The following is a 22323-nucleotide window of genomic DNA, read 5'->3' as shown; positions in this document are numbered from 1 at the left end:
GGAAAAAAGAGACTTACGGAGACTATGGTAATTGTCTTTAAGTATTTATGTGCAAGAGGGATTAGACTTTTTCTTATTGGCCTCAGATGTTGAATAAAGCTTAAAGGGTAGAAATGATAGGAGCAGATTTCAACTCAACCCAAGGAAAAACTTCCTAACAATTAGAGTTGTCAAAAAATGGAATAGGATGCCATAAGAAAGAAGAGCTCTTCATTTACTTTTTTCAGAGAGACTAGAGAGGACTCCTGTTAATTTAAGAGTTTGACTAAATAACCACAAAGGTCCCTTCTAACAATGAGATTCTGCAAATAGAGCAGGGCAAGGTGCTTTGCTGCTCCTCCCCAGGAATCTTGGCAAATTTCAAAGAGGTCTGAAAAAACCCTCACCTGATATTTCTATCCCTGATAACTACCTATCATCCTTTATCTCTTTTGCCCTTTGTAGGTAAACTCTTCAAGAAGGCAATCTATAGTAGGCGCTTCTACACTTTCTCTCATCTTACTGTGACAGATTAAAAAAAAAACCCAAGAGACAGAGTTTCTGGGTAGTATTCATCAATTTATTAATTAGGGTAGCTAATAATCTATAAATTGATGGTCATTAGTTTCTCTTAGTAACCACAGACAAAACCATGGAGACACTGAATGCTTTAAGTACCTTTGTAAAAGGGGATGCTCCTGACAGGAGAAATCAACCTTGATTGGTGGACATTTAATGAGGTGGTGGGCTAGAAGTCTTCAGCTCCTCCTGCTGAGAACATGGTTTGAGCACGAGACTCAGCTGACTCCAGCTAATCTAAGCAGGGGGATTAGAAATTAAATCAGCTCTGCTGTTCCATATCACACCCATGAGTTTGGAAAAGTTGATTACAAAATGAGAATAATGTTGAAAGGGTTGAAGGCACATTGACACACTGGTACTAGAGCTGTGAATTGGTTCAACCATTCTGAAAAGCAGAGATCAAAGAAAGTCGAAAAGGTCTCATATGTACAAAAATATTTATAGCAGCTCTTTTTGTAGTGTCAAAGAACTAGATATTAAGAGGGTTCCCCTCATTTGGGGCATGACTGAAAAAATGAGGGTATATGAATGTAGTGGAATAATCTTGTACTTTTGGAATTATTACAGAGGGAAATGAGCAGAAGCAAAGAGACAATTTCAGAGGAAGACATGTATAAATCGATACAGAGGGAAATGGGAAAATACAATGTCCCTGAAGTCACTAAATCCTGGATTCAAGTCAGACACTACCACTTGAAAAGTGGGAGATTATGACAAGTCATGTAATCTCTCTGAGCCCATTTCCTCATATCTAAACTTATATTGGTGCAAAGGGACACTGATCTATTCCCCAGCATACTAATATATTCTCATGACATTGGTTTTACAGAAGGAGAAGGGAACACCACATCAACAAACCATGTCAAGTTACATGCTCACATATGGTACCCTTGAAAAGGACATTCGGGACTCTCTGGTTTCAGAAGGCTTATATGCTTATTTGTGAATTTTGGGGGGTCCTTTGCAGTAAATCTGGATGACAACTTATCTAGGCTGAGAATTACAGAATTCTAGAGTTAGAAGACACCTTACAGGCCATTTAGGCCAAACTATACCAGAAAGGAATCCATACTATTACATGCCTCCATTCAAAGACCTCTGATGTGAAGAAACTCACCACATTTCCAGGCAGCTCATTCCATTTTGGGACAGCTCAGATTGTTAGGAAGCTTTTTCTTTACATCAACCTTATTTAGCCTCTTTGTAACATCCACCAATTATTCCTGGTTCTGCCCTCTGGGGCCAAACAGAACAAGTTTTGTCCACATAGTAGCCCTTCAAATACGCTAAGAAAGTTATCATGTATGTTCCACTTTGAATCTTCTCTTCTTTAGACTAAATATTCCAAGTTCCTTCAAACTATTGTCATATTATATGAACTCAAGGCTCTGGACAGTCTCTAGTTTATAAATGTTCTTCTTAAACTATGGTGAACAGAACAGAATAATATATTCTGAGCAGAACAGAATAATATATTCCCGATGTTAATTGCCCAGGACAGATGAAATAGGGATGAACACCTTCTTATTCCTGGAAGCTCAGCTTCTCTTACTTTTTTCAAATTTTTTTTTCTGATTATATCCAAAACATTTTTAATATTTGTTTTTTAAAATTTGAGTTCCTAATTCTTTCCCTCCCTCCCTCCCATTCCTCTTCACTGAAAAGGCAAGCAATTTGACATAGTTCAGTCATACAAAACATATTTCTATATCAATCATGTTGTGAAAGAAAACACTGACAAAACAAGAAAAAATAAAGTTAAAGAAGTATGCTTTGATTTGTATTCAGACTCCATCAATTCTTTATCCAGAGGCAAATAGCATTTTTCATCATGAGTCCTTTCAAATTGTCTTAGATCTCTGTATTGCTGAGAATAACTATCATACAGAGTTTGATCATTATACAATATCGTTGTGACCATGTACAATGTTCTCCTGGTTCTTGTCACTTCACTTTGCATCAGCTCATGTAAGTCTTTCCAGGTTTATTATTTTTCATGATTTTTCAAATATCATTGATAATGGTTTGGCAATCATATCTGTCAGTCCTTTAAATACCCAAGTATGTAGCTCATGTAGGCCCACTGATTTGAATTCATCAAAGGTAATTTAGTGCTCCCTTATTAGCACCTTATTCATCTTGAGTTATCAACTTTCCTTCCTGGTCATTTTTATCCTGTCATTTCTGGAAACAAAAGCTTCCAGCAGAGAAAAATTAAGATTTGAGAACCTCTGCCTTTTTTCCACTTTTTCAGAATTAATGGAGGCTGGTAAGGGACACTAAGATCAACAAAAGCTTTAGCACTCTTGATGCTATTTTTACAGGACCATGCCACACTCAATCATCCTCTTACTTGGCTTTGAATTCATCTCTGGTACATATTTCCAAAAAATTGAAATTGGTTGATCTAAATTCCATTTTTTTTTCTTCTCTTCAGAATTGTTTTCCTTTATGTCTTCATAATTTCATTCTTGAGAGTTCCAGATTCCTTCTGAGCTGACTTTAGTCATTGGGTCCCTTCCTATATTTGTTCTGTGCATATCAGACTATGCATGGCTTTCTTCTCTTCCATCAAAATTCCAGGATTTGCTTCCCTTGAAGGTTCTTATCATTTCTATCATAGTAACTGGTTATTTACTCTTACTGAGAATTAAATATAGAACTGAATTTCCCCTTTTGCTTCCTCCCATCCTTTGAACTGTGAAATCAGCATTATGGCAAGCAAAGAAGTTATGTTACTCTCCTTTTGGCAAAGAGCGAATTCTTTGTTCACTGGATAACTGAAATCTCCTATCACTACTATATTATATCTATGTACCACATTTCTTTTCTGTTTCCCAATTTTTCTTTCTTTCTGTTCAGGTGTTTCATAAAATACTATGTTGACAAATATATGTCTGTTTCTTACTCTGCTGATCCCCACCCAAATGCTCTTTACCATGTTTTCCCACTCTGGTTCCCAAATTTTCTTACACGATTATATTTTCTTAATATACAATGCTATTTCACCTCTTCATTTATGTATCTTGTGCCTTACCATAAGGTAGACTCATTTAGAGCTCCCTCCCAGACATGGGTCTTATCTCACCGAGTCTCAGTGATAGCTATGATGTCAAATTTGCCCCCTTGCATTAAAATCTCTAGTTTTTCTTTTGTTACTCAAGCCTCAGACATTTTATTTAGATATTTGAGGCCATTAGCTTCAGTCCATAGGCTCATTTCTTAGATTTTTGTCTCCTGTGAACTTCTGGTGTCTCAAGAGCTATTCTTCCTCCTACATTTTTGCTTCCCTCTGTGTTATTTGGTTTGGTAAATATACATAGACAGTTTTCTCCTTTCTCCCACCCTACTTTAAAGCCATTTTCATTAGATCTGCAAGAATCCAGGCAAACATGATGGAATACTACTGTGCTAGAAGAAATGATGAGCAGCTTGCACGAAATAATGAAGAGTGAAATAAGTAGAAACAAGAGAACACTGTATACAGTAAGAACAATATTGTTCAAAGACTAACTGTCAATGACTAAGTTATTCTGAGTAGTATAAATGCTAAGATCAACTACAAAGTATTTGTGAAGGAAGATGCTATGCATAGTATGGTTTTACACACACACACACACATACACACACACAGACCACACAAATGGTGCCCTTCTCTAGTGGGGCATGGGGAGGGAAACAATTCAGAATTTAAAATATAAAAACAACAAAAAAAGAATCCAGGCAAACACATTCTTGCCATCTTTTATTAGATGTACTCCATCCTTGGCCAGGTGTCTGTTTTCATTCTATTTTAAGACATGTTTTAGAAATACAAGTTCCATTGTCAGAGATCATCTTCTTAATCCTACTAAATCAGTTTATTTACTAAATCAGTTTTTATTTTCTGAATGCCTTGTCTTCAATGGGAAAAATGAGGAAAACACAACTTATGTCTCCACAGTTTTCAATATTCTTCAATCACCCAAGGCTCTTAGATTTTATTTCTTAATATTATTTCCTGACAATATTATTTGTTCCTATGTGAATCACCAGAAGTAGGTAATAGTCATAGAATAAGAAGTTAAGGCACAAAGAGGATCATAGGTTCATAAATTTAAAGCTGGAAAGGATCTCAAAGGCCATATAGACCACCCTCTCATTTAACAGATCAGAAAGTGGAGACTCTGAGATGTTGTGAGTTTCCTAAGGTCACACAGGTACTAAGTGAGAGAGGCAGGACTTAAAGTAGTAAGCCATAAAGCTGAGGTGCAAAATCAGTTTTTCTGACAGAAAATTGGCATCGACCATTTCACACTGCCATTTCACTTTGTAGAAAGGCAAAAACCAAGGGCAAATAACAATTACATGTCTCCTTCCTTCCTATCTTTTTAAACTGAGGAAATCAGGTTCATATGAATATTAAGGGAAGCCTAGAAAGGGAGAAAAAGTTAAAGAAGAATGGCCTGAGGGGTGCATTTTGGAATTCCAGTGAACAGTCCCAAACACTAAGTGCCTAAGTGGCTAGGCAATTTATGGACTGCTTGTATGTATATGTATCTCAGGTCATTTTTAGCTCTGGCTTGTAGAATTTCCTCTTTTTGCATCACTAAATATTTCCTGCTTCTTTGCCAGACTGGTCCAGAATCAGAAAAGCACTGATTTGGGGTAATCCTCTTGGACTGACAACACAAGGCACAGTATAGCAGAAAGCATACTACAGCTTTTTTTTTTTTTTTTAATAAATTAGGCCATTTCCACATAAGTTCAAGTAAGCTATCTCTTGGTGGGTGGTAAGTATTTTGGATCTCGACTTAATAGGTATCATTTATATGGTACTTTAAGGTTTGCAAAGTGCTATACATGTTATCTCATTTAATCCTAACAGATGAGGAAACTGAGGCTACTTGTCCAAGGTCACACAGGTAGTGTCTGAGTTAAGATTTGTATTCAGGTCTTCCTGATTCCAAGTTTAGCTTTCATGCTTCAAAACAACCTGTCTGAGGTATTTCTAAAGTTTCACACATCCTATGAATGGTGCATCTGAATTTAGGTTTACAAATACTCTATAGCCTATTTTTACCTAGGTTTTATTAAGTATGCTTATTTATTGCAAGATTGCTGTGCTATGAGAGCACAGCCATAGGGAACACAAATTTCTGCCAATCAGCCCGTGTCTGCCATGTTTCTATGTCCTTTGCATATACTTTTGCATTATAATAAATCTGTGAAACAGTAAGTGTGATAATAAATACCCTCAAAGTATAAGGAAATAGAATCCTGTGAAATTTTAATGCTGCAACCACTTAGGGACAGTTGCTGCTTTGTTTTGTTAGATGAAAATCTTCCCTAGTATTGGTAGGTAGGTTGCAGGTTGCTGCAATGAATATATAATCAATCCTTGCTGTATATGAATACCTGATTATAGCTCAGTGGGATCTGCCAGCACATAAATAGGCTGATATTCTGATGAAGTCAGCACTGTGGGCAGATCCAAGAGGAGTTGGAAAACACTTACAACTTACAGAATAACTGCAGAGATGACCTCATATATGAATATGTGATAGTTTATAGGTACCTCCACACTTATCAATAACCCTTCTCACAGATGGTGCACTGAGAAGTGTGAGAAGAAGATGGTGCCTCTGATTCTAGCTATGTGGTCTGGGGCAAGTCACTTAACCTGGGTGAAGTTCATGCTACTCCCTAGGATTTATTTGATATTTCAAAGACAGGATCAGTAAATGTTAGGTCTTAGGCCAATTAGATTTTACTGTCCTTAGCATTGTAGCACCTCCCTGCTTTCCCTGTTAGTTAAGGTCATTAGTAGAATCTCTTGGGTCTTCTAAAGCTTGGCTATGCTAATCACGTGCCTGTAGAATTGTAGTTCAGTAGGTTTAGGTAGAAATGATGACAACATTAAATGGAATAGGTCATGGCTAATGGAAAATGAGTCAAGCAGTATTTATCAACAATTAAGGGTAATTAAAGCTAGCTAATTGTTTCAATGTTGTTAATTTGATGATGTACCTACCAGATTTTGGTGGAAGGTTAATACAATCCATTTTTGCATTGCTGTACTAGAGGAACTAGGAGAAGCCTACAAACTAGCATCAGGATACTATTATAAGTAGAAAAGTGTTGTAGTCTAAACAGTGTTTGCTTCTACTAAAGATCTGGGAATAATTGCTTTGGGGCTGAATACATTGAGAGGCAGGCTGATAGATGCAAGCTAGGTGTAGAATTAGGAACCCCAGGGCTCAAATCTGACCTCTGATTCTAGCTGTGTGGCCTGGGGCAAGTCACTTAACCTGGGTGAAGTTCACTTTGCTCCCTATGATTTATCATAGATTTGGAGATTTGGTGTCTTTGAAGGAAATAGACAATATAATTAAAGTCTTTTTTAATTTCCCAAATTAACCTAGAACTTCTCTATATTTTTATTTATTTTCTAATTACTTCCCCTTACTTATACTGTTATTTTAATTCTAATTGACCTAGGTTTGGTATGCCTATTTTCACATCACTTCTTGAATATTTCCAACCAATGTTTCCTCACAAAAGTACTCCTTGGTATTAGGTAAGATATTAAGAGACACTGTTTATTATTTTAGTTCACATAGCTAGCAATTAGTAGAGTAGGAATTCTCAAACCCAGATCTCTTCACTTAAGTCCATTCCTATTACCTCCATACCAATAACATTTATACTACCCATCTCACATGGTCATGGTGAATAAAGCATTTTGAAATATATATGTGCATTTGTATGTGTATTGCATATACGGAGGATTAAATATGCTGACATATGTAAAACACTTTGCAAGCCTGAAAGCATTATATAAATGCTAGCTTTTATGTGTGTGTGACACACACACACACACATAATTTCAAAATGCTTTATCACAATCCTATGATTAGTAGGTAGCACAAATTCTGAATTTAAAGATGAAAAAAACTGAACCCCAGAAAGTACATTTGTTCAATCCTACATGGTTAGTAATTGGTGGATCATATTTCTCAAACCCAGATCTCCTCACTCAAGTGCACTCCCCTTTCCTTCACGTTTGTCTTAATAGCTGATCCCTCTCAATGGTATCCTAGGGCTTTCAAAGAGTTAATATCCTTCCCTAAATCCCAAATTTATTATCAGAAAATCTTAGGCACTGAGAATTATGGAGTCTGATAAATATGAAGCTGATTTCCCCTTGAATTAACTACTGGGGGGAAAAGTTTCAACTTTCTCAGTATATTCTCAAATAGTTTTTGTTATTTACATAAACATACTCCTAATTCCAGTTTACTCTTATATTATATTTAAAGTTACTGTTGCTCAACAGTAAAGTGTGCTCCCACCTTAACTCCAGGATATAAATTTGTTTTATTTATTTATAATACAGTCTCCAACTTTTTTTTTCAATCATATCATAAGCTGTTTTAGTAAGAATGACAGCTCATTTTCATTCTTTGCTATACCTTCTTTGGGTACTACAGTTTTGTGAGAGAGAGACAGAGAGAGAGAGAGAGAGAGAGAGAGGAAGCAGAAGAGCTCTTGTACTTAAATGCATGAAATTCCAAACTCACCTTTTATAGCTCTGGTCCATTATGTCTTTGTGCCTTTGCTTATGCTTATAGTTCCTTAAATTATAACATCTTCTTTTCCCCTCTTTGCTTGTTGAATTCCTATTCATCTTTTAAAATCCAATTCAAACACTGTCTCCTCCATGAAACCTTCCATGGCCACCTGTCAATACCATCTTCCTCCTCACAAGATATTTTGTTTTGCAACTCTCTGACTTAGCACATATTGTATTTTTTTATTACCTGTGTCAAATGTCATAAAGTCCTACCCCAATGTTTTAATGTAGGATGGAGAGAACTCTGGGCTATTAAGTCTATGCCATTGGACCACAAGCTCTAATAGGTTTTATTAAGGTAGAAAAGATTGGAATACAGGCCTAGAGGCATGTATATCTATTGTTCAAGCTCAGCTGAGTTGTATAGTGAAGTGAGGTTACCCATGAGGCTAACAGAATTTTCAGCTTTAATAACTCTCAAAGACCATCAAGTCACAGAGGGTTTGTGATATGCCTTTGCTAAGGGAATATTCATGCTGAAAATAATCACAGATCTTTGAAGTATTGAAGAACTGAATCTTTTCCCCCAAACTCAACCCTCTGCTGAACCTCCCTGTTTCTGTCAAGGGCACTGCCATGTTTCAATCATTCAGTTTTGCAACCTGAGTTACTTTGTATCTGTTTTGTATGTGCTTTGTACATAAGTACGAATATTCATGCTGCTGGCTCTGTCAGAATGTAAGCTCCTTGAGCACAGGGACTTATTTTCAATTTTGTGTTTGTATTCCCAAATATCTAGTCCAGTGCCTAGTTGTACCTTAACTCCTCACTCTGTCACTCAACCTATCAAATCAGCTGCCAAACCTTGTCAATTCTACCTCTGAACAATTCTCACCCACTGCATACATATGTCCCCTTCTCTCTCGAGCTGAGATGGGTAGAAAATAGGGACAACCACTCTAATGCAGGCCTTCATCTCCTCTCACCTGGGCTATTCCAACAATATACGAATTTTCTTGCCTCAAGTCTCTCTCCTCTCCAATCCATCCTTCACACAGTTGCCAGTAAATGCCAAGGTGATATTCCCAAAGAAGGAATCTGACTGTATCACTTCCTTGATAAATAAACTCCAATGATCCCACTACCTCTAGGATCAAGTGCAAACTCATTCTCTGTTTAGTATTCAAAGTGCTTTACAACCCAGCTCCAACCTACCTTTCCAGGTTTATTATACATATATTAATTCTTTCCTTTTCCTTCCTTTCATCCCCCTCCCCCATGTACTCTACAGTTGAGCCACACTAGTCTTCTTGCTGTTCCTGACACAAAATATTTCAATTTTATACAGCACATTCAGGATGATTCTTAGAATGCACTCACTTCTCACTTCTGCCTCTTAGAATCCCTATTTTCTTCCCAACTCAGCTCAAGAGCTATTTCCTTAAAGAGGTTCCCATCACCTCAGGCTGCTAGTACCATCCTCCAAAAATTACCTTGAATTTATTTTGCATATTTTCAGGGATGTGTACACGGTATATTGTTGCTCCTAATTGAATGGAAGCTCCTGGAAGTCAGGGACTGTTTCAATTTTGTTTTTGTAGCCCTACTACCTAGCACAGTTATACATAGATAGATAACGTTTATTAAGCATTTACCCTATACCAAGCACTGTGCTAAAAGTAAGGAAGGCAGTCAGTCCCTGAAGCCAAAGAGCTTACACTTTAATGGGGGAAGACAACCCATAAATAGGACAGTGGTGGTGATGGCGGCAGGAAGTTCAACTGAATGGTGTTGATAGGAAGTGGTGTGAAGTCCTGGTTCTATACAAGATAAGATAAAGGATCATTTATGGGGGAGAGAGTAATCAGGAGCAGAGTTCAAGATTGGGGGCTGGAGGATGATGAGGATGATAGGTAAAACAGAGGCAGCATGGTAAGCAAAGACTAGAAAGTGGTCTTTGTATCTCTAGTGCCCAGCAGTGTCTGGAACACAGTAGGTGCTTAATAGATGTCAGTTTATTGTCTTACCCTCCTACTGGATTTTTGTAAAAAGTTTCATGGAGATAAGAACTATCCTATCTAAACTTTGTATCTCCCTCACCACCTACACGAGGCTTTGCACATTATAGGTGCTTAACCAAATTTTTGAATGGGTAATTTTGTTTCTTCAAAGTGAGCCACTCAAAATTATACAGTTGGGAATGAAAGTATGAAGGGTTGAACATACATCAACACATAACTGTGGTTCTAATAAGAAAAGTAGATCTCAAAACCTAGAACTGAGGCAAGGTTTTCAACAGTTATCAGGTGTGGGGAAAGGACATTGCAATGTATTTACATTTAAAAGCTGAGGCCACGTATTCTTATCATCATTGTACTGGAAAGCTATGCATCACGGAAAACTCTCGGAAGTTTAGTGCTATTTAGAAAATCTGGGTAGAACAAAACAACTGCTGGCTTCCTTCAGTTCCAGAGTCTTAAAATGAACCGGTTCCCTGGAGGAAATCTCACAAACTCAGGTGTCTTTAAACATTGCAATGCCTCCAACTCTAACCCAGACCACGATCTCTCATTAGGAAGAGAAAAAAAAAAAAAAGCAAACACTGAAGATTCCCTCCTCTCTCCCCCCCTCCCCCACCCCCATCGACCCCTCCATGTATCCATCCATTCATCCATCCCCGCTGGCAATAAGTCGAATTACGCTTTTTTAATCATGTTCGTGAAGGAGGCTGAAATCGTGCTTCCAGGACCAGTCCTTGTCGGGAGCAGATTGCGGGGCTGCACAAACATCACCTCCGAGGTCAGGCACGTGTCTCCTTCTCTTCCCTCCTTCAGCTCTCCCCTTCCCTTCCAAGCGCCCCGCCTTCCACCCCCACCCCCGGGATTCCTCCAGACCCAGCCCTCCAAACGCTCGCGAGAGCCCTATTTGCCACGTTCCAAAGAGCTGGCGAAAAACTGGAGAAGCGAAGTGGCTCCCGGGCGGTTGCGTGGCAGCAGCACAGCTAGAATTCGGGAGAAAAAAGTCTGTACGCCCTTCGTGGAGAACCTCCCTTTTGATTGGTTGGGAGGTGCCGTCACTCACCTCCTCTAGGTGGGCAGGACCAGGGGCGGGGAATGTGGAGGGGCGGGGACTGCTGGGTTCCTGCACGCCGGCGCGCGCACTCCCTGGGACGGAGTCCGAATTTCTCCACTCGGGCGGGTGGGCGCGCGCGCACTCGGGACGTGGGGAGGGAAGGAAACCCTGTGGTCGCGGGCGGGGCCAGGTAGCCAGGCAGCAGCAGCCGCCGCCGCCACCGCAGCCCCTTCCCACCTCTGCCACCTGCCTGATCTCGGCTCCTTACCTGGTCTGCGCCCGGCAGCTCCTCAAGTTCTACCCCCTGCAGCCCCGGGCAGCGCGCGCCATGGCCCCGCGGAAGAATGCGAAAGGTGGCGGCGGCGGCCACAGCAGTAGCAGCCCTGGCAGCAGCAGCAGCGCGGGCGGCGGCAGCGGTAGCAGCAGCAGCAGCAGCAGCCCAGGATCCCGCAGAGGTCAGTGCTTCCCCCAGGAGGGGCTGAGGAGAGCTGCGGGAGGCGTCCGGAGTGGGGCTCGCCTCTGGTCCCCCGGCCCCGCCCCTGCCTGCCCGTGCTGGAGGAAGAGCAGGAGAGAGAGGGGGAGGAGGTAGTTCCCACCTCCCACCCCCACCCCAGGTGCGGGCTGCGGCCTCTGATGGCCAAGGGCGCAGGGGTACCCTCTGGTCTCTTTCTCCTCTTCCTCCTTCTGCTTGCCTTCCCCCTTATTACCCTCCCCCTCTTTATAACTGGGTCTCTGCTGGACAGTCAGTGATGGCAGACTGGAGACCAAGTGAGCTGGAGGGGGAAGGGAGAAACTCTCTTGGGCCGGTAGTGATTCTGCCAGCTGTGCCTCATGGGGGTGGGGGGGGAGGGTGACCCGAATAATGGAGGACTGCGGGCGGGTCCCCTCACCTGGGCCCCAGAGTGGGGGGCCGCAGGTGCGATGCAGTGCGTCCAGAGTTTCTAGCCAGGATTATGGGTCTAGTTTGTAAGTAGCTGTTTGCTTGTTTTCTCTCCCTCGTTCCCCCCCCCATTAAATTGTGAGCTTCTTGAGGGCAGGGGCTATTCTTTGCATTTCTTTGTATTCCGGGAGCTTTAGTTGGAGCTTAATACTTACTGACTTGACTCTACTGGACGGCGCCATAGAAGCCATCTGATCACCCTCATTTTTCAGATAAGGAATCTAGGTATGGATTGGGTTGAGCGGCTAACCAACTTTCTGATCCTATTGCTGCGAGAGGTGTATCCAAAAATAGCCAGAATTTGGGGACCCAACTCTTCCTTGCTTCAATGTTTTCCTTACTGGTGAAAGACGGGGGCTAGATTAAGCGCCTGTCCATCTCTTGCCTCATTTACAGGAAAAGGCTGGGAATTTTGAGAAACTCTGAGGGGTGAGGCTGGCATTGATTGAATGAAGTAGGAGCTTTTATTGTTTTTTTGTGTTGAAGAAAAGGTAATGTATTCACAGTTTTAGTGATAATTGAAAATGAACCGAAAGCAGAGAGATTTTAGTAAAATTCCACCTTAAGCCCCAGTTTTGATAAAAAGCAATCCTTATAATAAAACAAAAGAACAACGAAGTTGCTAACGAGGTATACATTTTGCAAAAAAAAAAAAGTGTCTTTATTTTAACTTAGCTCTCCAAAAACACGCGTTGTATTGCTGAGATGCATTTGGTTTTTCTTTCTTGGGATTATGAAATGATTGGCAGAAAATAGCATAAAGTAAGGGTCAGCTTTCCACTTTGTGCTCCTTCCTTTTCTCTTCCCTTGCTGGCTTCCTTTTTCCCTCCCCCTCTTTAGTACACTTCTCTAGTGGAAAGAACAGATGTTTTTAATCTGTTTCTTTTTCTATTTCAGTGGTTCTCAATTTTTATACTTCCTTTGAATCTTAGGGAGAAAACTGAATGAAAGGAATGACTGAACTCAATGCCTATTGGATGTGTTCCAGCAAGTTAAAGTGAACAGTTAACTTTTCTTGGCTGATTTTTTTGGGGGGGAGGGATATGGGATATTTATGGATTGAACAGTGTAACAATCACTTTTATTGATAAGTATGAATAAATGACATAAATATGGTGCAACTTAAATCCTTGAAGAATTTTAGATACTAAGATTTAGTATTCATCTTAGGAAAGAGATAAATATACTTATTAGAATGATTCACTTAAGACAGGGATAGAATTCTGAACTTGAAGTGAGGATTACCAGGATTTGAGTCCTGCCTTTGACATTTACTAGCTGTATGACTATAGGCAAGTAAGTCACTTTGTTTCTTCATTTGTTAAATGCAGATAACATCTGTCATGCCACCTAACAGTATTGAGATTTAAATGACAATTATGTGAAGTGCTTTGAAAACTACATAAATATTGTCATATTAGACAAAATAGTAAATTTTTTTTTGCCCCTTTAAAAAAAGTGTATAAATCACTATCCAGTTAATTGGGTACCTATTTTGGGAGATTGGAATCTGTTGTTACATCAGACATCAGGTGCACAAATATAAGGGGAAAGTTTTTTTACCTCATATATTTAGCAATTGTTAGCATTCAGCATTCTGGGTGTCCAATTTAACAGTAAGCTTCAATAATGAAGAAAATGTTTCTACACACAATGTTTAGTGGCTTTTGCAAATATGATGAAGCTAAAACTTTTAGTAGAGCCAACAGGATTTCAAGGGATATTAAAGCCTTAAATGAATGTATTCTTTACATTTTTGTGGCATTTTGGAATGTCACTTAGTCTGTATTAATATTTGGTTACATATACTATTAAAGGCATTTTATATACCGGAGGAGAGAGTTCCATTGTAACAGAATCATGGGGATATTTTAAAAGAAAGTATAATCATGGCAACTAGGTGGCACAGTGGATAGAGTGCAGGACCTGAAGTCAGGAAGACTCATTTTCTTGAATTCAAATTTGGCCTCAGACATTTACTAGCTGTGTGATACTGGGCAAGTCACTTAACCTTGTTTGCCTCAGTTTTCTCATCCATAAAGTGAGCTGGAGATGGAAATGACAAACCACTCCAGTATCTTTGCCAAGAAAACCCCAAATGGGGTCATGAAGAATCAGACTTGACTGAACAACGAAAAATCATGACCAAAAGTTGTATGTCACTATAGATATACCTCACTTTACACAAAAGATGTATTCATCATAGAAGTGCCATGGTGCATTATACAAAGCACTGGATTTACAGTTAGAGCACCTGGGTTGAAATTCTAGCTCTGCCACTTATTCCAAATGTGACTTTTGGCAAATCATTTAATTACTTTGGGCCTCAGTTTTATCATCTGTAAAATGAGACACTGTGGACTTCATGGCATCTAAAGTCTTGTAGTTCAAGGTCTGTGATTTATATGTGACACTGGCCTCCTTGCCATTCTTTGTACAAGACACTCCATCTCCTGACTGCATTTTACTAGCTGTCTCCAATGCCTGAAATTTCTCCCACCTCTTTTCTGCTTCCTGGCTTCCTTCAAATATGAGCTAAAACCCTACCTTTTACATTAGAAGACTTCCCTGGTTTCTTTCAATTCCAGAAGATTGTTAAATGTCTCTCCCGTTAGATTATGAGTTCTTTGAAGACGGCTTGTTTTTGCCTTTCTTTGTATTTGCAATGCTTATCATAGTGTAGTGCTTAAACAAATACTTGTTGACCTGACTCAAGGTCAAGATTAAGTGCTGAAAGGTATCTTCCATCACCTAGCCTTAACCTCCTTATTTTAAAGATGAAGAATCTGAGGCCCAGAGAACTTGTGGTTGTCTAATCATGACACAAGTTATTGGTAATTGAGCTGGAATTTTAACTTGAGTCTTCTTATGTCAAATCTGTTGCTTTTTCTACTATGCTATATTGTATGTTTAGTTTTTGTAAGCTGCGTCACATTCTTCCATTTGTGTAATTCCCAGTTTCTTTAATTTCAAGCCTCACAGGCATTTGTTTCATAACATTGCCCTGTTTTGCCCTGTTTCCCAATATTGTTAATATAACATTAACTAATTCTGCCATAACATTCAAAACCTCTGTATTGTCATTTTGGCCATCATTCATTTTTTAATGTATTTACTATGGAATGAGTCTGCCCCCTCCCCATAATATTATTTTGCCTAATAGATCATGTTTTTAAGGAACTAATTAAAAATGTTCTGTTCTAGTGCGATCTAAGACCCAACTCTCTCCCACCCCTTTCCCCTTTTCTACCTAAGGGAAGAGAGAACAAGCATTTATTAAGGGCCCACGATGTGCCAGGCGTAGTGTTAAATGCTTTACAGCTACATCATCTCATCTGATGCTCATAATAACTTGAGAAAACTGAGGCAAATTGCAATTAAGTGACTTGCCCAGGCTCACACAGCTAAATAATGAGTTCACATTTGAACTCTGAACTTTCTGACTCCAGGTCCTGAGTTCTATCCACTGTGTCACAAACTGCTTCTTATGGCCTGGGGCTGATTGATCTTGAGGAACCTGATCCCAAAGGGTCAGTTTCTCTCTTTGGTTTGTTTACTCCCACTTGGACTTAATCCAGGAAAATCCCCAAAATAAAGCTTGGGTCTAGCTTATGTCTGTTTTCTCCTTGTGGTAACAGAATTTCTAACTCGTACACAGGCATTCTGAAAAGGGTATTAAGAATGAAACAACCTTTTGTCCCTGTTTCCCCCAACCCAAAAATGCATACGAACACACATAAAACACTTGGTTGGACCCATCTGCTTTTTTTAGAAGGGAACTGAACTTGAGGTTGCTTTAAAGGCATGTAATTCTGATCAATATCTTTCCCTCCGTGACATCCTATACAGTCTTCTCAAGACTGTTGCCACCCAGTTGTTTAGACTCTTCCCAGAGGATAAACTTATTTTGGGCATTATTGAGCAAACAGATCCCTTCCTTGTTGAAGTAACTCACTGGTTTTGCTCTCCATGTATGACATTGTACAGAAATTATAAATACATTGATTTTCCTTTCTCCATGGAGAACAAGGTGCTGTGAAATCCCCAGGAAGTTAATGGTTCAGCAACATTGCCCATGATCTCCTGTCTCAGGTCTTGTGCAAGGATTCATCTCTTACAACCTCGTATTTTGCTATACCTGATAAGGCTAGTTGCACTCCTAAAGGAGGTGCCAGGTGGAAGGTGAAAAAGCCTGAGCTGGGTCTCAGAGCCTAGGTGACTGGTCCTCAGCCAATCCGCAGGAAGCAGCCCTAGGCTCTGATGTTATGAGTGTGCATACTAATGTTCCATGAGTAGGTTACCTTCTGTTGCCTCTGACCAAATGTTCTTGCCTAATAATCTTAGCAGTTTGATTAGGGGAACTTTTTTTTTATTCGATTTTATTCCAATTTTAGTTCCAATTTCCCCCTCCCCCAAGAAAAACAAAATCCATTACAAATATGTATAGTCATGCAAAACAAATTTTATTAGGAGAACTTCTTAAATTAATTGGTTAGTCTTTTGATTATTCCATGGTGCATTTGACAACTGAAGATGAGCTATGTATAATACCTGCTGTGTCTAGGACTATGTCAGGCCACTGGGAGAATAAATACAAAAGAAACTGATATTTCTTAACTGTCAAAGAGCTCACCTAATTATTATAAGCAACTTAGTCACTAGGTATTTAGAGTTGTCTGTAAATGAGTTTCATTTATTTATGTTTCCTAATGAGTTTTTTTTTTTTAAAGGATATGTCTGCACAGATATATAAAAAGAAGTAGTTTGGTGTAGTGGAAAGACCATGGGACATATGGAAGGCTTAGGTACTGGTCTTAGTTCTACCACTTACTAGCTATATGATCTTGGGCAAGTCACTTAACTTCTCTAGGCCTCAGTTTATTTATTAACATGGGAATAGCCTTGTTTTGTACCCGCCTCACATGACTGAATGAAAAATAAGTGTCTCTTGTGTGCTACATAATAGGGATACAAACTAGAGACAGGGTCTGCACTTAAAAAGCTTACATTCTAATGGGGAGATACAATATGTAGAGCAAGGTGCTAAGTGCTTTACAAATAGTATCTCATTTGATTCTCACATTAACCCTGGGTGGTAGGCATTATTATTATCCCTATTTTGTAGTTTAGGAAACTTAGGCAGGCAGAGTGTAAGTGCTTTGCTTAGGATCACACAGCTAGTAAATATCCCAGATTGGATTTTGAACACAGATTGGCCTGATTCCAGACCCATCAAACTACCCATTGTGCCACCTAGCTAGGAAAGGTTGCTGATGTGTAGTAGTAGGGCAGATGTGGAGGACCTGGTTTTCTGATGGATAGATGGATGAAATATGAAGCATGTCTGGGGCAGCTCTATAGAGTTAGTTGAGTTTGCAATCATCCTCCAATCAGGACAGGTCAGCTCCAGAACAGAGTTCCTCAACTGCATGGATTACCTTGGTTTTGGGGATGGGAGAAAAGGGAATGCTGGTCTGGAAGTTTGCCACATAGGATTGCTCTTCAGGTGCAGGGAAGAGTACAGCAGTAGGTCAGAAGGCAAGGTGCCTAGCCAGGCTCTGGTTTCCTGGAAGATTGCTGGATGGAATGTGAAGATCAAATGATTCAGAAATCATAAAGCACAGTTTGTGTGTACCTTATAAAATATTGTTTTTCATTAGCTGCTGTTTTTAGCTGATAGTTGAAATAAGATTATTGATCGTAGATGGGGTTGTTTAGGACCTTTACTTTTTAAGGTTCTTTCCTGTGTATCATTTAATACATATGACATTTACTCAAAACTTTGGAAACCCACACTGCTGTTTCTGGTGCTCATGTGATTTTTAGAATTCAGGACTGAGAGTTAATGAATAACTGCTTGTCAAAATTAGACACTCAAGTAATAGGCTTTCTAGGAGTGTTTATTTGGAAGCCTGAACCAACAGGTGGGTCAGCTAAGTAGCACAATGGATAGAGTGCTGGACTTAGAGTCAGGAAGATTGCTCTTCCTGAGTTCAAATCCAGCCTCAGACACTTTTTAACTGTGTGACCCTGGGCAAGTCACTTAACCCTGTTTGCCTCAGTTTCCTCATCTATAAAATAAGCTGGAGAAGGAAATGGCAAACCACCACTAAGTTTGTCAAGAAAACCCCAAATGCAGTCATGAAGAGTTGAACACAACACAACTAAATGACTAGGCAACAGAGGCAATGTGGTAAAGTAAAGAAGCCCTGATTTGTTATCAGAGCATTTGGGTTCAAATACCAGCTTTGTCACCCTCTTATATCTGGGGCCTTGGGCAAGTTTCTTAACCTTTATCCACCTCAGCTTTGTCATCTATAAAATGAGGAAATTGAATTTAAATGACTTTCAAGCTATAAATCTATAATCTGTAATTTAAACAAATGACATTATTCTTATGTTTTCATCAAAATTAACCACAAGTTTCTTTTCATTTCTTTAGTTCTGCCCTCATCTAATTTAACTTTATACTTACAGATGATTTTTTTGTACTTCTGACTAAGTCCTTTTCAAAACTCTTTTCATCAAATGGAAGGACTAAAAGAAGCTCACAAATTTTTCTGCTATAAGGAACTGGACTATCATGTTGCACAGGTGAAAGTAGGTCTAACCAACTCTGGTGGTGTTTAGTAACATCAGGATTGTGGAATAATCTAATCCAAAAAATATAGGGTTACAGATTTAGAGCTGGATGAGAAATTGGAGGCTGTTGGGTCTCATTCTTTATTTTACAGATTTGGAAACTGAAGGACAGAGAAGTTAAATCATTGCCCAGAGTTACACAACTAGCAAATGTCTCAGCAAGATTCAAACACATATCTTCCTGATGCCAAGCCTGGGACTAAATCCACTATTCCATTGAACTGCTTAATAGATAGCAAATAGAAGTATTCTGACACTCAGGGTATACTTGATCCTATCTTAAGATGACTAAGCATCCTATGTTGGTATGGGGAAGCAGATCTAAGATCCTGTTCTCTTACCCTTCCTGTGTGGTTTCAACTTCTTTCTGAAAGTTCTGGTTGTTAGAAAATGAATGTAATTTTCAAATAGATTATTTTGTTTCTTTTTGAACTGAGTTACCTAGTAAAACAATTAAGGTAGTGGCAAAGATGAACTAGCTATTTTTTAAAGCTAACATCAGAGGGTTAGTCTCAGCCCGCTGGTTTTTATATCATAAATGTATCTTTTTATTCCAATCTCAGTCCAGTTTTGTAGCCCTCAATTTTGTGCTACTTACTGATTTGCACCCTAGTTTCTTTCATGTTTGGAACTTGTTTGGTCTTTGTAACATTATATTGTTTTATAGCAGCATACTTCTTAAAGTCTTTTCAGGTTTTTGCATATAGGGGGTTGTGATGGAAAGAGAGGAGGTCCCAATGACTACACGTGACAATATACAATGGAGAATAAAATAGTATTTAGATTTAGGCTTTTTTTGGGGGGGGGAGAAAATATAAAGAGATGGAATTGTTTAGATAAAAATAGTGGATTTTTAAGTTCCTAGAGGACAGGACCATTCATTTTTATACCCACTCCCAACTCCACTATGTTTAGCAGAATATTGTGTACAGATTGATTCATTTAATATGCATTAATAAGACAAGGGGCGGTGGAAACAAATAGAGTGATTCCTTTGTAATTGGGTCCAAATGGCTGGCGGGAAATCTTCACTCTTACTCTTGAGGTGATCTAGAAAACCTGAGCTTACTCTCCTACTATAAGTAAGTAGTTCTTATAGACTTAATAAGGGTCCCTGGGTTGCTATGAAAATCTATTTAATAGATGGAATCCATGGAAAAGGAGATAGATGTTGTAGTTCTAACCCAAGCATTTAATCAAGTCTATGATGCTTTTCTGGTGGAAGTGATGAAAAGATACTTTGATGATTTAATGACTCCTTGAATGATTGGATCGAAATTTGGTTTGGTGTCAGCTTTGAGAGAGATCTTTAAAAGAGCTTCCCAGAGATTTGTGCTTTGGACTTTAGTTATTTAGCATTTTTATCAGTTGGATATGAGCTTAGGTGACATGCTTTTCAAGTTTTGCAGATGATGCAAAACTGTCTCTTTTACTGTTAACAACCAAACTTCATGAAAAAGCTATCTACATTTATTGCCTGAAATTCCTCTTCTCACTTCTTAACTCTTTGCAGTTTGGTTCCTGACTTCATCACTCAATTGAAACTATTCTATCCAAAGTTAAGAAATGCTCTCCCTTTTCCCATGAAATGCACTGTTAATTGCCATATTCAGTCCTCATCATTCTTGATCTGTCTCTGTAGCATTTGGTACTATTAACCACCCTCTTCTCCTGAATACTCTTTTCTCTGGGTTCTTGTGACACTGTACTTTCCTGGTTCTCTTCCTATCAGTCTGGCTGCTCCTTCTTAGTGCTCTTTTTAAGCTACTCATCCATGTTCCACCCCCTTGTGTACCAGAGCTCTATTTTGGGCCTTCTCTTCCCTCTGCCCCACCTTCTACTGTCATGGGTTCAGGTATCCTCTCTCTGTAAGTGATTTCCAGATTGATTTATCTAGCCTTAATCTTAATTTTGGGTTGCATTAGGAGGGTCATACCTTCTAGGAATAGGGAAGTGGCAATTACATTGTAATCTGCCCTTTGGTCACACTTCACCTAGTGTATATTGTGTTCCATTGTGGGTACCACAATTTAAGAACACAGAGTGTTCCTAGGAGGGAAACCAATGTGGTGAAGGGATTTGAATTCATGACATTTGAGAATAGGTTGAGGGAACTGGTTATATTTAGCCTGGAAAAAAGATAACTAGAAGGTGGGGTAAGATATGATAGCTGAGTTCAAGGATGTGAAAGGCGTCCATGTGGAGAAGAAATTGCACTTGTTATTTTTAGCCCAACAGGTCAGAACCCAAAGCAATAAGTAGAAGTTGTGAGATGTCATTTTAAGGTTTAGGTTCTTCCCAGAAGAATTGTCCAAAAGTTTAATGACCTCCCTTCAGAAGTGGTGAGATCCCCCGGGGAAGTCTTCAGGTAGAGGCTGGACAACTATTCCTTTCTGGTGGTGGTGGGACTGTATGGGTACTACAGGCCCTGCCAACTCCGAAGTACTATGTTTCTGTGCCTAGATGGGTAATTTGCAGTTTGTGTGGGCTTCCCACACTTATTGCAAGGGATCCCTGCAAATCCTTAAACAAACAAATGTGCCTTCTATATTTTGGGACCAAAGTAAGAGGGTCCTGACCAACCTTTCCCCTCAGACCACACATGAATATGGCAAGTATAATAAGTAAATATTTATATATGGGGAAAGCATCCTGTACAAATTCTTTTTTTTTAAATTTTATTTTATTTTTAGGCAATTGGGGTTAAGTGACTTGCCCAGGGTCACACAGCTAGAAAGTATCAAGTGTTTGGTCTGAGGCCGAATTTGAACTCAGGTCATCCTGACTTCAGGGCCAGTGCTCTATCCATTGCGCCTCTAGCTGCCCCTACAAATTGTTATAGTTAGGGATATACAATCCTAAAAGTTTGAAGACCACTGATCTAGAGGATAAAATACAAACTTCTTAGTCTGACATTAAAACCCTCAGTGACTTGGCATGTAACAACCTTTCCTGTCTCCTTTTACAAACCCTGCATTCTGCAAAGTGAACTACTAGCTCTTTCCTGAAAATGCCTGGAATGTGTTCCTTCAGCATCTCCACATTTCACAATTGTTGTCTAAAATCAGGGCTTGTCAAGTCAGGTGCCAGTGAAACTTTCTCTTATACCCTCCTCAGTTATCTTTACAATCTACTTATTTGTGTACTTTTTATTTTCATTTGTGAGGGACTGTTTCATTTGCATCTCTGTATCCCAATGTCTGACACAATGCTTTGCACATAGTGGGGCTTGATAAATATTTGTTGAATTATAGCCATTTTCTTATAGCAGCATACTTCTTAAAGTCTTTTCAGGTTTTTGCAGTGTAGGGGGTTGTGATGGAAAGAGAGGAGGTCACAATGACTTCACATGAAAATATACAATGGAGAATAAAATAGTACTTAGATTTAGGCTTCAGGACAAAGATAAGGCTGCCGTGGCATTCATTTGTTCATCACTACTATCTTACTCCTTCAAAACAACTACATAAGAACTCTTCCTTGGCTTCTGTGATACATTTTCTTAGTTCTTCTCCTACTTCTTTAATTGTTTCTTCTATTCCCATTTGTAAAT

At 39.3% G+C, this 22323-nt stretch overlaps 1 protein-coding gene across 1 annotated transcript in view; it reads left to right on the top strand.

Annotated features, from left to right (window-relative positions):
• Positions 1-11376: 11376 nt before the first annotated feature.
• The window catches only part of LOC114054226 (aspartyl/asparaginyl beta-hydroxylase-like), a 151422-nt gene continuing 140475 nt past the window's right edge, over positions 11377-22323 (top strand). The window contains exon 1 of the mRNA XM_027877402.1: positions 11377-11643. Coding sequence (XP_027733203.1) covers positions 11517-11643 — 127 coding nt within the window. The 5' untranslated portion in view covers positions 11377-11516. The remainder of the gene's footprint in view (positions 11644-22323) is intronic.

This window comes from Vombatus ursinus, unplaced genomic scaffold (assembly GCF_900497805.2).
Source record: "Vombatus ursinus unplaced genomic scaffold, bare-nosed wombat genome assembly UNPS02014812.1, whole genome shotgun sequence".
Classification (NCBI taxonomy): Eukaryota; Metazoa; Chordata; class Mammalia; order Diprotodontia; family Vombatidae; genus Vombatus; species Vombatus ursinus.
The sequence above is the reverse complement of the archived record's forward strand: the minus strand, read 5'-3'. Positions and strand labels throughout refer to the sequence as shown.